Below are 13,495 nucleotides of genomic sequence, written 5' to 3'. Positions count from 1 at the left end.
GATGAGCGCGGACCGCCGGGCAGATGATCCCGGGGTCGGAGGAGCGGCCTCCGCGCCGCCAGCTGAGCCACGCGACCGCCTTTCTCATGCAAACCAGCGCATGCCTCCGCAACCCCGGCCCGCGCTGCGCCCCTGGGCATGGGGGTCCCCGCTCCGGACCACGTGGCCGAGCCATCCTTCCACACTCGCCGCGGGTGGAAGGGAGGGGGGTGGGGAGGCCTCAAGTCCACTGGGTTTTCCCTGGGCTCTGTCCTCCTGTCCTCGTGGCCTCTGCCCCGCGCCAACCTGCTGACCACAGGTCATGGTCCTGGGTGTCTGCGGGCCGCCCCTCCTCCGAGGGACATGCTCCTGCGAGGGCAGGGGAGGCCGAGCTGCGGGGCCTCCCTGGGTGTGCTGTGTACATTTTTATCCTCAGCGAGAGGGAAGCCTGGGAGCCTAAGTATAAACTAGATCGGCCCCTCTTTTCCGCTGTGGACCAATGGACGGCTCGGGTTACCGTGTATCTTCTGTAGAGTGATCCAGACGCAACGGAGTGATCAGGTGCGAACGCCGTGCTACATTCGAGTCAGTGTGTCTTGTAAATGTCCATGCGCCTCTGGGGTTCAGTCCTTAAGAGGTAAGGAAATATCCCTAACAGCTACCCGGCACGGGTGAGGTTTTACACACAGATATCTGTAAGAGCTCCCTGGACGCCCAGCAAGCAGGCCAGTTCTCTGTTCCCTAAGGGCTGGACGATTCCAAACCTGTGACTGATGGAGACTGGGCAGAGGGCGTGTTGGTGGAGATGTGATACTAATACCAATTAATAAACTTTCTTTAGGTTCCCTTCATCATCTTCTTCTTTTTCAAGTAAGCTGGCATGTTTGATCAACACCAGATTTGCTGCCTGGAAGTTTTTCATTTTCTTGTTCTGAACAAGGACCCTAATTCTTCTTAGGAATAACAGAACTTGTCTGTTGGGTATACAGTATTCAGTTGGCCTAAGAAAACACAAACCCCCTCAAGTCTCCAGACTTGTTTACACAGAAAACTGAACCTGGGTCTGGCTTAGAGTCTGGAGCCTATTCTGGGCATTGTTCACTGCAATCTGCCCAGACCCTCCTCCCCCAGCCACAACCTCCACCACACATGTTCCGCAGGAACAGAACCTTTCTTTGGGCAAAGGAGATGGAAACAGGATTGGGTGACCACAGTGTCAGCTCACACACTGCAGAGAGTGGCATATTTAATTTGATAAAATGATGGTCATAAGCTTTTATTCCCATGAGGCCTAGTAACTGGTGGGTAAAATAATCAGGGTTTCCAACAAATAGATAACTCAGTTGTTGCAGTTGTTGTAGCCGTGGTTCTGATTATACAACTGAACCTACCCTGGTCACTGGGGTCATTCAGGCTACAAGCTATGCATGCCTGGCAAAAATAAAACACCAACACCAGGCGGCAAATCCCTCTCTCCACTCCTGTGTCTGATATATTGGATGCCTTCTAAGCCCTAATGAGCCTCACTTTGTACAGTAAATTTGCTGAGACATCAAAAAGTATTTAAAAGAAAGTTTTCTGCTTTTTCCTAATGAGCTAGGTGAGGATTTATGGAGTGTGGGGGAGGAGGGAATCTGGCTGCTACAGCCAACACGGGGCAAATCTATTTAACATAGTCAAGCTTAAGCTCCCTCCTGCATTTAGGGGGTTCAGAGCACTTAGTTGCGGGAGTATACAGACATGCAGTTAGGGAGTGAAAAAACGCCATTTGGTTCGGAGCAGATGGCTGGCTAGGGGGCTGATGGCGTCTAAAGGCGTGTCATCCCCCTTCAGCCTGAATCCCTAAGGGCTCCCCTTGTCTTCCTAATCAATGAAAATTAAAGAGCAAAGAAAGGGTGAATAGTTGGACCTCGAGTCTCTCTTTTGTTCATCTCAGCTACTGGTGTGCAGGAGTTAAACTACAACAGACTCCTATAGAAACACTGAAGTTAAACAGTCTCCCGTTAGCTCCGCTTTGAAAGGAAGAGGGGGAGAGTGACCAACGTGGGAGGGGGGAGAGAAGGAGAAGAAGATAGAGAGAGAACGGGAGGAAGAAAGTGGAGGAAAGAAGAGCAAGAAGAAGAGAAAGGACAAGAAAAGGGCTTTCTGCTTGATTTCCCCAATACAGAATCGCGTGGCATAAATTAAGCTGGAAAAGAATGAACGCTTTGGGCAGGATTCTGATGGATTTTACGATGCCTTTCAGTTCCGCTTTGCCGCTGTAATCGAGAAATCTGTGCCATGTCAATTTAACAAATACTTGATACTGAGGGGGGTTTGTTAAAGATTTGGGGCAAGTCTTCCCCCCACCCCAAGGTTTAAGCCCTTGCGCGTGGAACTTTTTATTTCCAGTTTTCTAAACAGTTATTCAAATGAACCTGTTTCTCACTTCCATTTTCTAATTAAAAGGTTCCTGATATTTCATTTCTTACTGAAATCTACTCTCAGTCTGGAAGCACAGAGGACTTAGATCTCATGTTCCTTTCCTTGGCCCCCTCCTGCTCCCGGAACCCTCTCAGCTCTCCCCACCCACCTCTCTCCCTCTCCCTCTCCTCTCTCTCCCTCTCTCTCTCGCGTAAACACACCAGCTTCCATGCATTAGGGAGCAGAGTTCTGAGAAATTGGCTTTCAGAGGAAACATGAATGTAGTGAAAAAAGGATGCTGACACTAGGTGGCAAGATTAAATTAGGATTCGCGCTGGTCCAGCCCAGTGGTGATGCAGTGAGTCCTCAAAAAATCCCCAGCGGGCGGCCACACTGGGGTTGCCACCATCATGGGGCCACAAGAAGGTTTGAAGTCTCCATTTGTTCTGAGCCAAACTGTAGGGAGTTCTGGTGGGGTCCAAGCCTGCCTTTCTCACCTCAGCCTTGGATTACATTACTTTTGATTAATTCTTTGCTTCTCTGGCAACAGTGAAAAACCTAAAATCTGTCCTGAAACTTGATAGGTATTTGGGAGCCTGTTGCCTAACAGCTGGAGGGATGACCATGGAGGACTTCAGCTTGGTCTTTGAGGATTTTCCCTCTCCCCGGGCGTTATGTGATCTCAACATCTGCCTCAATGAAAGCCACATTTTGCCAGGACAGTGCAGTCCCTACCAATAAGCCGGCTGCAGCACACCTCTGGCGAGGCCGTAGTGACCGGGGGCCCTGCGCAGTATTGCTCATCACCTTGACCTTTACTCCACGCTCACACCTTTCACCCTGGATGACGCTGCGCGGGTGTTGGGGGTTGGGGAGACGGAAGGAGGAGCAGATAGGGGTGCGATAGAGACCTCAACGTGAGCCCTGCGCGAGGCTGGATGCCAGAGTGGGAGTCCCTGCCCCACCTTAATTCTGCACTGTGCCCGCAAGCTTGAAAGCAACTTAGATAGCGCATTGTGAGATAACGTGCGTTCTTGGCCCTCCCAATAAACTCATTTCCCTTAAAAAAAAAAAAAAAAGAAAAGTTCTAGTGTCTGATGGACGCGTAAAAACCTAATAAGGTGATGGTTGTGCGAAGGTGGCGGGCTGGGGGGGGCCATGCTGGAGAGGCTTTAGAACATGTGCCGGACATTGTTGCAGAGGCCGCCGCGCGCGCGGAGGGGAGCTCTTTCTCTCTGCATTGTGCGGGGAGCAGGTGCGGTCTGCATTACCATACAGCTGAGCGCACAAAGAGCCACTGATTCAGCCGCGCACAATAACAGACTGCCTTAATGACAGCCACGCGAACGACACACACCAAACTCACTTTTTACCAAGCAGAGGGAGGCCGAGGGGGGAATACCCAGGAGAGAGACCCAGGAAAGGTGGCGGAGGCTGCGAATCGCGCCCAGAAGGGTGTGTGTGTGTGTGTGTTGGGGGCGGAGGGGGGGCGGCGGTTGGAGACGTCAGGATCCCCGGCGCTACCCGGACCCCGCCCCCAGCGGTGGCCGACCCGTGCGAGGACACCCCGAGCTCGAGGAAACGGGGTCCCCGAGGGCGCCGCGCTCACCGCTGCGTTTCCAGACGCAGAGTCGCTGTCCGGGAGGCGTCTGGGTGTCAGAGCTTTCCAAACTTCCCGAAACTGCCGCTGCCCTTTGGCCACCGTCTGCCCACTGCTCACACCCTCCCCTCCCTGCGCCCCCGTCCCCCGCCCCAGAGACTCCTCCTTAGGAAGAGGCTGCCCGAGCGGAGGGGCGGCCCACTGGGGACTGGGCTTCCGACTTACCCCCCTCCCCCCACACCCCAGGACCCGGCAGCGGCCAGAGAGGGGACGGAGGCGGGCGCCGCGGCGACCGGAGCGTTCCCAAGGCCGGACGCGGCCTCACCCGCCCGGCGGCTCTCGGCCGGGCCAGGGCACAGCGCCGCCCCCGCGCGTCCCGGGCCTCTGCGGGCCTGCGGCCGGAGGGCAGCGCCAAGGAGCCCGGGCGGCGGCACCCGCCTCGGGCGCAGAGGGGATTCTTGCGGTGAACGTTTTGCAGGAATGTAAATGAGTGCGTTTCGGGCGGCGGGGGCTGGGGGCGGGGGCAGGGGAGGACCGGGGGCGGGGAGGGTGGGGGCGGGGAGGAGGGTTGCACATTTTACAGCTCACTGACCATTTGGCGATCCATTGAGAGGAGGGTTTGGAAAAGTGGCTCCTTTGTGACAGCTCTCGCCAGATTGGGGGGCTGCTCATTTGCATCTCATTAGCCATGCGGGCGGCCAGCGGGATATAAGGCGGCGGCGCCGGGAGAGCCCGAGCCCCTTCGCGCCCGCGGAACCCCGGCCGGCGCCGCACTGGACGCACAGCCAGGCGCGCAGCTTCCGCCTCGACCCGGTCCGGGACCCCGGGCGTTGACCTGGATGGCATTGGCTGGGTCCCTGGGAAAGCCTCGGGTCCAGGGCGCTCCCAGGACCGCCGCCCCCGAGTGAGCCGGCCGGGCCGCTCCCGCTCCACTGCCCCGGATTACTGCCTCGCGCGTGGGATTTCCAGACCGCAGCTCGATAAACGGACTCGCGAGGAGCTCTGCAGCTCGTTGGGAATCGGGCTGAATATCTGGACGCTTTCTCTCCCCTCTTTCTTTCTTTTTTTTCTTCCCCCTGCCAACAAGCTTGAGACAAAACCAGGAAGCAGACGACCCCTACCTACTCGCTCTTTGGAAGAAAGAGGGGAAAACCGAAAGTTGCCGCGCCAGGAGCTGTCTTTCCGGAGAGACTCCCCTTTTTCTCTCGCGCATCCCCGGGGCCGCTGTCGCCTCCTCAAGGAGGACCTAAGGAACCTCGGCCTCCGAAAGAGCCGGAGCCGGACCCTTCAGGAGAGAAGTCCGGATTATCTCGGCCCGAGGCAGAGCGGCGGCGCTCTCCTGCCCGAGCTCCCGGGGACACCTTCCTGCTCCAGCGTCCCCTGACGACTTCGGAAGACAAGGCGGGGGGACGCCAGGGGGGCCGGCGCCGCGGGCGGTGCACCATGGGCGGGCGGTGCGCCCTGGCCCTCGCCGTTCTCTCGGCTCTGCTGTGCCAGGTCAGCTGCCGCGCGGGGCCCCGGGGCCGCGCCGTCGGGTGGGCAGTCAGCTGGGCGCCCCGGCGGCCTGTGGCGTCGGGGGGGGGGACCCCGGGGAGCGGGCCGCGCCGGGGGCAGCGCCCAGGGAAGGACGCGGCCGGGCGGGATCCCCGCGCCAGGCGCTCCACGCGTTCGGCTCGCCCGCAGGTCTGGAGCTCCGGGGTGTTCGAGCTGAAGCTGCAGGAGTTCGTCAACAAGAAGGGGCTGCTGGGGAACCGCAACTGCTGCCGCGGGGGCGCGGGGCCGCCGCCTTGCGCCTGCAGGACCTTCTTCCGCGTGTGCCTCAAGCACTACCAGGCCAGCGTGTCCCCCGAGCCGCCCTGCACCTACGGCAGCGCCGTCACCCCGGTGCTGGGCATCGACTCCTTCAGCCTCCCAGACGGCGCGGGCGCGGACCCCGCCTTCAGCAACCCCATCCGCTTCCCCTTTGGCTTCACCTGGCCGGTGAGCGCCGCATCTGAGGGCGCGGGGCGGGCGGGGAGGACGGGGAGGCCGCGGCGCGGCTGGGGGGTGCCCGGGCCGGTGGGCGCCACGCTCTGCGGGGCCCTGGGGCACCGCCTCCACGCCCGGGTGACTTACAGGCGGTGGCAGCGGCGAGGGGGTGGTGCGCGGGGTGACAGCCAGGGTAGAGTGAGGCGGAGAGGCCGAGGTCCTGGGACATTTCCGTGTCCGGTCTGCGCCGAGCCGCGGAGTTGAAAGGACCCCTTCACGTGGGAGAATCCCAGTTCCGCAGCTCCTGGACCGGCCGGTTGTCAGTCGCCCTCGCAGCCTGGCCGCCCCCAGCGCCTCTCCCTGGCTCCTTCCCCAGAAGACTGCACACAAGCCCCTCCAGCCCCGCCTGCTCCGCGGTCTTCTTTCTTTCTTTCAAACGCGATATCCTGTATTAACAGGCTGAAAAAACATGTCAGGAAACCACTCTTGAAAGTTATTCCATATCCTTAAGGAAAGTGAAATCAGGCAAGAGAGGTACACAGACCCTCCCCAGGACACGCTGCGCACGGATCTGCAGCCACTCGGTTGCCCGGGATCCTTTGATTCTTTTGTAAACAGTTCTGGTTTGTCTTCTGTCTTTCTGTCCTTCCTCCAGGGAACCTTCTCTCTGATCATTGAAGCTCTCCACACAGATTCTCCTGATGACCTTGCAACAGGTACAAACAATCCCCCCCAAACTCCCAAACTATGTGAACTGCTTCCCTAGTTAGTATGTATTTGACTTCAAATCTTCCTGGAAACAAGTGTCTACGCCTTTCATTCTGCTAGTTCTTCTGGGAGGTCCAGGAGAAGGGTTAAGCCTCCCTACCTGGCATCCTTTCCTTCTCCCCAATTCCCCAAGCTTCGGGGTTCTCAGTCAGAACCAACGGGGCATCCTCTTTCTACAGAGAACCCAGAAAGACTTATCAGCCGCCTGGCCACGCAGAGGCACCTGACGGTCGGCGAGGAGTGGTCTCAGGACCTGCACAGCAGCGGCCGCACAGACCTCAAGTACTCCTATCGCTTTGTGTGTGATGAGCACTACTTCGGGGAAGGCTGCTCCGTCTTCTGCCGCCCCAGAGATGACGCCTTCGGCCACTTCACCTGCGGGGAGAGAGGGGAGAAAGTCTGCAACCCTGGCTGGAAGGGCCAGTACTGCACAGAGCGTGAGTCCCAGGGAGGGAGGCCACCGCCCTCAGCTTGTTCCCCCAGGCCTGCACTCCTGAGCAGGGGGGCATATTCTCGGGGCTGCTGGGATCCTGTGATTTTAGCCCCAGGGAGACGTTCTGGGGGGTGGAAACTGGGCCAGGGAGCCAGAGAGATTAGTTGAGACCTCATAGTCAGCCAGAGGCGGGTTGGGGTCGACTCAGACGTTGTAACTTCCGCAATGGGAAGCTGCCTTTCTTAATCAGGGAGGATTTTGGACACAGGGCCAGGGGTCAGGAAGTAAGCCAAAGGGAAGGGAGGGAGGAAGGAAGGGAGGAACAGAGAGGAGGCTGTGTGCAGGGCATGCTTTTACCAAAGGAGTTCTCTTTGCGAGACAGCGTCTCATTGAAGAGAGCTTCATTCTCTCCAGAGTTGGTGTGCTCGGCCTCTCTGCAGAGCCAGTGTATTTAAAAACATCTCACTGTTTGTGACAGTTTCACTTGTGGGGGACGTGAGTCTGCCAGCTCTGCCTGGGGAGGGGCTCGCTTGCCCTGTTGTGGGGTGCTCACAGCACCCTACCCGGGAAGGAAATACCTTCACAGGAGTGACTCTGGCCCTGCCTGCCCGCAGCTCTGTGTTCTCACAGGTGCAGGCTGCGGGACCCGGGTGGCTCCTGGGCCTAGTTCAGCTGGACCCCAGGTGCCTCACTGCCCCCCGCCTCACTCCAGGTCTCCCCAGAGTCAGGTGGGGAGCTTCCCCCAGAAACGCCAGGGCACCTCCTCCTGCCCAGAGCCCAGGAACCTTCTCCTGTAGGGTAGAACCCCTCACTGGGAGGGGCACTTTCTCAGTTCTGATTTGGTCCTGCCTCCAGCGTCATGGTTGCTCAGCCCGCTCAACTTTCGGCTCCTTTGAGCTTGCCTTGGCCCGAGCTGGCTCTGTTGTCCTGAAAACTTGTGGGGCGGCTCGTTAATGAGTCTCCTCGCCAGGAGAAGGAAGCCAGCCCAGAGCCTCAGCCTCCAGCACGGCCCCCTCCCCCCGCCCCCCACCCCCTCCGGGACCTCAGGCTTGCCTGCTGCCTCCCTCCTGGCTACCCGCCCTCTCCTTCGCCGTGGGGTAGCCATAAACTTAAACTTTTTTCTTCTTATTCAAACACTGGAGTCTCTCCCTGCCCCCAGCTCGCGCGTGCCATCGATTAGATCTCTCCGGGGATAGGCGGCTGGGACGCACGCCTGTTCCCATTGGCGGAAAGGGTGCACGTGCATGTGTGTGTGTGTGTGTGTGTGTGTGTGTGTGTACATGCTAGGGGTGTGTGTGTGAGGGGTGGGGGCTTGGGGTGTGAGGGGGAGGCCGGTATTGTTGCACTGGGGCAGCTGCTGGGAGAGAACAGACAATAGAGCAGCTGTCTTGCCCTGGTACTCTGCATACCAGCTGTCCACCCTTATCTACACACACACTTTCTGGGTATTAAGAGGTGGAGCTTTGTGCATAGAATTGGGAAGTGGGGGAGGAGGAGGGGGAAGGACTTCTGACCCTCTCTTAGAAGAAAAGGGGCCTGTGGGGGTGGGGGCTTCCGCGCTCTTTTGTCCTTGAGCTGCTGTGTTAAGAAGAATGCTCCTCTCGCTGAGTAAAGTCCGATGCCAGGGCCGGGGGCTCGCTGGCCCGCTGGGCACGGCTCACAGCTCCCTCGTACTGGAGCGCTCTGGTGGGCTTGACCCCGTGCCTTTCCTCTTGCAGCCATCTGTTTGCCAGGGTGCGATGAGCAGCATGGGTTTTGTGACAAGCCAGGGGAATGCAAGTAAGTTTGCAAAAGTTGCTTCTTTCTTTTTCTTCTTGTCCTTTTACACCTAGTGTATTAGCAAAGTGTTTCTAGATGATCCTTTGAAAAACTCAGGTAAGATTAGCTGTTTGCGGGGTGGGGGAGCTTTTTGTTCTGGTGTTTCTACTTAATACATACCTGGACAGTTGTTGAATCAAGGTAGTCATTCACCTAAGCTACTCAGTGGCTGTGGAACTTACAGATGAGATTTTAAAAGAATTGGCAGAGAAAAAGAGAGTGTTTAGTAGGTTAGAATCACCTAGAGATGCTGCCCTGGTTGACCCTCATGCCGAATCAGACCCTCTGAGGCAGGACTGAGCTGTCCTTGGGGTTTAAAGATCCTGAGGACCACCCAAGCCTCATGAGGACCAGCAGTGCTGGTGCTGTTGGAGGTGACGTCTTGTGCTCAGGGAAGGTGTTGCTGTGAACCCAGCAGCAGCGTCCACTGACTGTCCTCTCTCCTAAGGTGCAGAGTGGGCTGGCAAGGCCGGTACTGCGACCAGTGCATTCGGTACCCAGGCTGTCTCCACGGCACCTGCCAGCAGCCCTGGCAATGCAACTGCCAGGAAGGCTGGGGGGGCCTTTTCTGCAACCAGGGTAAGCTTCTGCCCCCGCAGCCTTCCTGCCTGGGCTCGGTCACAGGCGAGGACGTCTCCCGCATCTCTCCTCCTCTCCCCGTCTCCACCCTTGCAGACCTCAACTACTGCACGCACCACAAGCCCTGCAGGAACGGGGCCACCTGCACCAACACGGGCCAAGGGAGCTACACGTGCTCTTGCCGGCCTGGGTACACGGGGGCCAACTGTGAGACGGAGGTGGACGAGTGCAGCGCCGGGCCTTGCAGGAACGGAGGGAGCTGCACGGTGAGTCCAGCCACCGCCGGCTCTCCCGTCGAGCTGGGAGCCCTGGTTTGAGACAGACTGTGTGAGCCGGGAGCCCTGGTTTGAGGCAGATCGTGTGGGTCCTTGGGAGCGACTAGGAAAGCTTTCTTTGTCTTCTCCATTACTCAGGACCTTGAGAACAGCTACTCCTGCACCTGCCCACCCGGCTTCTACGGCAGGGTCTGCGAGCTGAGTGCCATGGTGTGTGCCGATGGCCCCTGCTTCAATGGGGGCCGGTGCTCCGACAACCCCGAGGGAGGGTACACCTGCCGCTGCCCTGCGGGCTTCTCTGGCTTTAATTGTGAGAAGAAGATGGATTCCTGCAGTTCCTTGCCTTGTTCCAATGGTAAGGGGGCCGCCTGACCCACCTGAGACTTTGTCTGGGGGTCCACATTGATGAGAAGCATGTGGGTTTAGTTTCAAGCTGAGTTCATCACTGTGAGCTGCCTTGAGTCTCAGAAGCCTTTTTGTCTGAACAATGAGAAACTTCAGAGAAGTCTTATCCTTGAGTCTGGAAACGCCCAGGGAGCTAGAAAGGCAGGCAGGAGCGTCCCTTCCCTGCAGGACCGGCTCGGGCGGAGATGCAGTGACTCGCTTGCAGTCCTGCGGCTCCTCAGGGGCTCGAGACCCCAGTGTCGGTGGGTCCACCCTCGCAACAGCCCAGCCGCTGCATGTTTAGGGGCCAGCCCAACTCCGCTTGGTCAGCAAGCAGAGCCGGCTGGTGAGACTGCGTGGTCTCCACGAGTGGGCGGGATGCCCCACGGAAACCCACGGGCAGGGGCAGCTGGGCCCAGACAGTCCGGACTGTCTTGGGTGCTTCCGCACTGAACATGATCGTGGACAAGAGAGGAATCACCTTGCTTTGCTCTCCATGTGCTCTACAGGCAGCCCTGGGGTCAAGCTCTTCCTCCGGTTTGTTTCCAGCCATTGAACCAATAGAGCATTGGATGCTTAATCTTTAGAGAGGCAAAATAAGGAGGGTTAGCAGACTTGGCTCTGGAAGGACAAAGACCCATCCCTAGCCCCCTCCCTTCCTTTCTTCTTTTCTCTTTCTTTCTGTTTCAATTCTTGCTCTTCACTAACTGAAACCACAGCAAGCGCATCGTCCTCTTTAAGCCTCGGTTTCCTCATCTGTGAACTGGGTCCTCTGCTGGCTTGCTGTGAAGATGAATTCAGCAGTGCAGGCGAAGCGCTTTGCTTGGGGCATGTCAGGAGGTGTCAGCCTGTATTTTTTATGTAATTTGCGGTTTTGGGCCAGAACCCTGCCTCCTGCCCACCCCTGCCATGGGCTGGCATGTGACGCGTGTTGTCTCAGTGCTGGCCTCTGTCTGGCCCACCTCTCTCTGCTCTGGTGTGCGGCCCGGTGGCAGAGGCAGCAGCTGCCCCAGGACGTTTCCCAGGTGACAAGCCGCCACCCTGTCTATGTCCCAGGTGCGCAGTGCGTGGACCTCGGCGACACATACATCTGCCGCTGCCAGGCCGGCTTCTCCGGGAGGCACTGTGACGACAACGTGGATGACTGTGCCTCCTCCCCGTGTGCCCACGGGGGCACCTGCCGGGACGGCGTGAACGAGTACTCCTGCACCTGCCCCCCCGGGTACACGGGCAGGAACTGCAGTGCCCCCGTCAGCAGGTGTGAGCACGCACCCTGCCACAACGGGGCCACCTGTCACGAGCGGGCCTTCCGCTACCTGTGTGAGTGCGCCCGGGGCTACGGGGGCCCCAACTGCCAGTTCCTGCTCCCCGAGCCGCCCCCGGGCCCCGTGGTGGTGGACCTCACGGAGAAGTACGTGGAGGGCCAGGCCGGCCCGTTCCCCTGGGTGGCCGTCGGGGCGGGTGTGGTGCTGGTCCTCACGCTGCTGCTGGGCTGTGCCGCCACGGTGGTGTGCGTGCGGCTGAGGCTGCAGAAGCGCCGGCCCCCCGCAGACCCCTGCCGGGGGGAGACAGAGACCATGAACAACCTGGCCAACCGCCAGCGGGAGAAGGACATCTCTGTTAGTGTCATCGGGGCCACACAGATCAAGAACACCAACAAAAAGGCAGACTTTCACGCCGAGCCCGGCGCGGAGAAAAACGGCCTCAAGGCTCGAGACCCCGCCGTGGGCTACAACCTGCTGCAGGGCCTCAAGGGTGCTGCAGCCACGGCGGACCCCCACGGCAAGCGTGATGCCAAGTGCCAGCCCCAGGGCTCTGTGGGGGAGGAGAAGGGCACCCCGACACTCAGAGGGTGAGTGCTTCGGTCTGGAGGGGGCACATGGGGAGGCCAGCTGGGCAGGGGGCCAGCTGGAGAGGGTGCCCCGACACCCGAGGGGTGTGCAGGACAGGCTGGGCAGGGGGCCAGCTGGAGAGGGTGCCCCGACACCCGAGGGGTGTGCAGGACAGGCTGGGCAGGGGGGCCAGCCGGGGAGGACACCGTGAAACCCGAGGGATGGGCAGGAAAGCCTGGGCAGGAGAGCCAGCTGAAGAGGGCACCCCGACACTCAAGGAATGTGCAGGATAGGCTGGGCAGGGGGGCCAGCTGGGTGTGTTCCTTCAAGCTCTGGTCATTTTCCTGTTCAAAAATGTTTTCGTGTGTTGACTTTCATTTTCCCTCTAGTGGAGAAGCATCTGAAAGAAAAAGGCCGGACTCTGTGTACTCTGCTTCAAAAGACACAAAGTACCAGTCAGTGTATGTCATATCCGAGGAGCAGGACGAGTGTGTCATCGCCACTGAGGTCAGAGAGGGCTTGCGGGGCCCGCCTGCAGCCAGGGAGCCAGAACGGAGCCTCCGGCCTGCGCTAACCACCCCTGTCTCCTGGGCCCTCTAGGTGTGACGTGGAGGTGACGGGGCAAGTTCCGTTTCTGCAGAACAAGGTGTCGGCCCCGACGATGCTGCTGGGAGGAGCGGGCATGCTCCTGACTGCTGCTGGAAGCCAGGTCCTCTTCCTGCCAGGGTGGCGGGCGCTCCTGCGGCTGCTGCTCTGCCTCTAGGACGTTTCCATTGCACTATGGACAGTTGCTTTTAAAAAATATATATTTAAATGAATGGACTTGATCACTACGTAAGAAGCACGCACTGCCTGAAGTGTATATTTTGGATTCTTATGAGCCAGTCTTCTCTTGAATTAGAATCACAAACACTGCCTTTATTGTCCTTTTTGATACTAAAATGTGTTTTTCTAGGTGGAAAAAATGTGCGTTATTTTTTGGACTTGTAAAAATATTTTTCATGATATCTGTAAAGCTTGAGTATTTTGTGATGTTCATTTTTTTATAATTTAAATTTTTGGTAAATATGTACAAAGGCACTTCGGGTCAATGTGACTATATTTTTTGTATATAAATGTATTTATGGAATATTGTGCAAATGTTATTTGAGTTTTTTACTGTTTTGTTAATGAAGAAATTCCTTTTTAAAATATTTTTCCAAAATAAATATTATGAATAACATCCAGAGGTGTGCTTACTCACCCCTCCTCCGAGTACACTCACCTAAGACCCTGAGGACAGACGCGGCCTCTGCTGTTTGCGTAGTTTCATTGAATTGATGACGAGCAACTTCCCTTGCTCCTCTGCCCCTCAAAGAGCCCTCTGGGAGTTGCCATCAGGATGAAGAAGGGGCAGGTGCCTTGCTGTGGACTGTCTTACTCCTAAGCAGCCCCTGGACTCCAGGGCAACACGAGG

At 58.0% G+C, this 13,495-nt stretch overlaps 1 protein-coding gene across 1 annotated transcript; it reads left to right on the top strand.

Annotated features, from left to right (window-relative positions):
• Positions 1-5,344: 5,344 nt before the first annotated feature.
• DLL1 (delta like canonical Notch ligand 1) lies at positions 5,345-13,261 on the top strand. The gene is made up of 11 exons (XM_043457256.1): positions 5,345-5,479; positions 5,666-5,962; positions 6,606-6,666; positions 6,898-7,155; positions 8,870-8,930; positions 9,418-9,548; positions 9,645-9,814; positions 9,962-10,178; positions 11,264-12,059; positions 12,429-12,546; positions 12,640-13,261. The coding sequence occupies exons 1-11, from the start codon at positions 5,426-5,428 to the stop codon at positions 12,643-12,645; spliced, it is 2,169 nt and encodes a 722-aa protein (XP_043313191.1). The 5' UTR covers positions 5,345-5,425; the 3' UTR covers positions 12,646-13,261.
• Positions 13,262-13,495: the final 234 nt, after the last annotated feature.

The sequence above is a fragment of the Cervus canadensis genome, chromosome 33 (genome assembly GCF_019320065.1).
Source record: "Cervus canadensis isolate Bull #8, Minnesota chromosome 33, ASM1932006v1, whole genome shotgun sequence".
Taxonomy (NCBI): Eukaryota; Metazoa; Chordata; class Mammalia; order Artiodactyla; family Cervidae; genus Cervus; species Cervus canadensis.
This window is presented reverse-complemented; position numbering and strand designations above follow the sequence as displayed.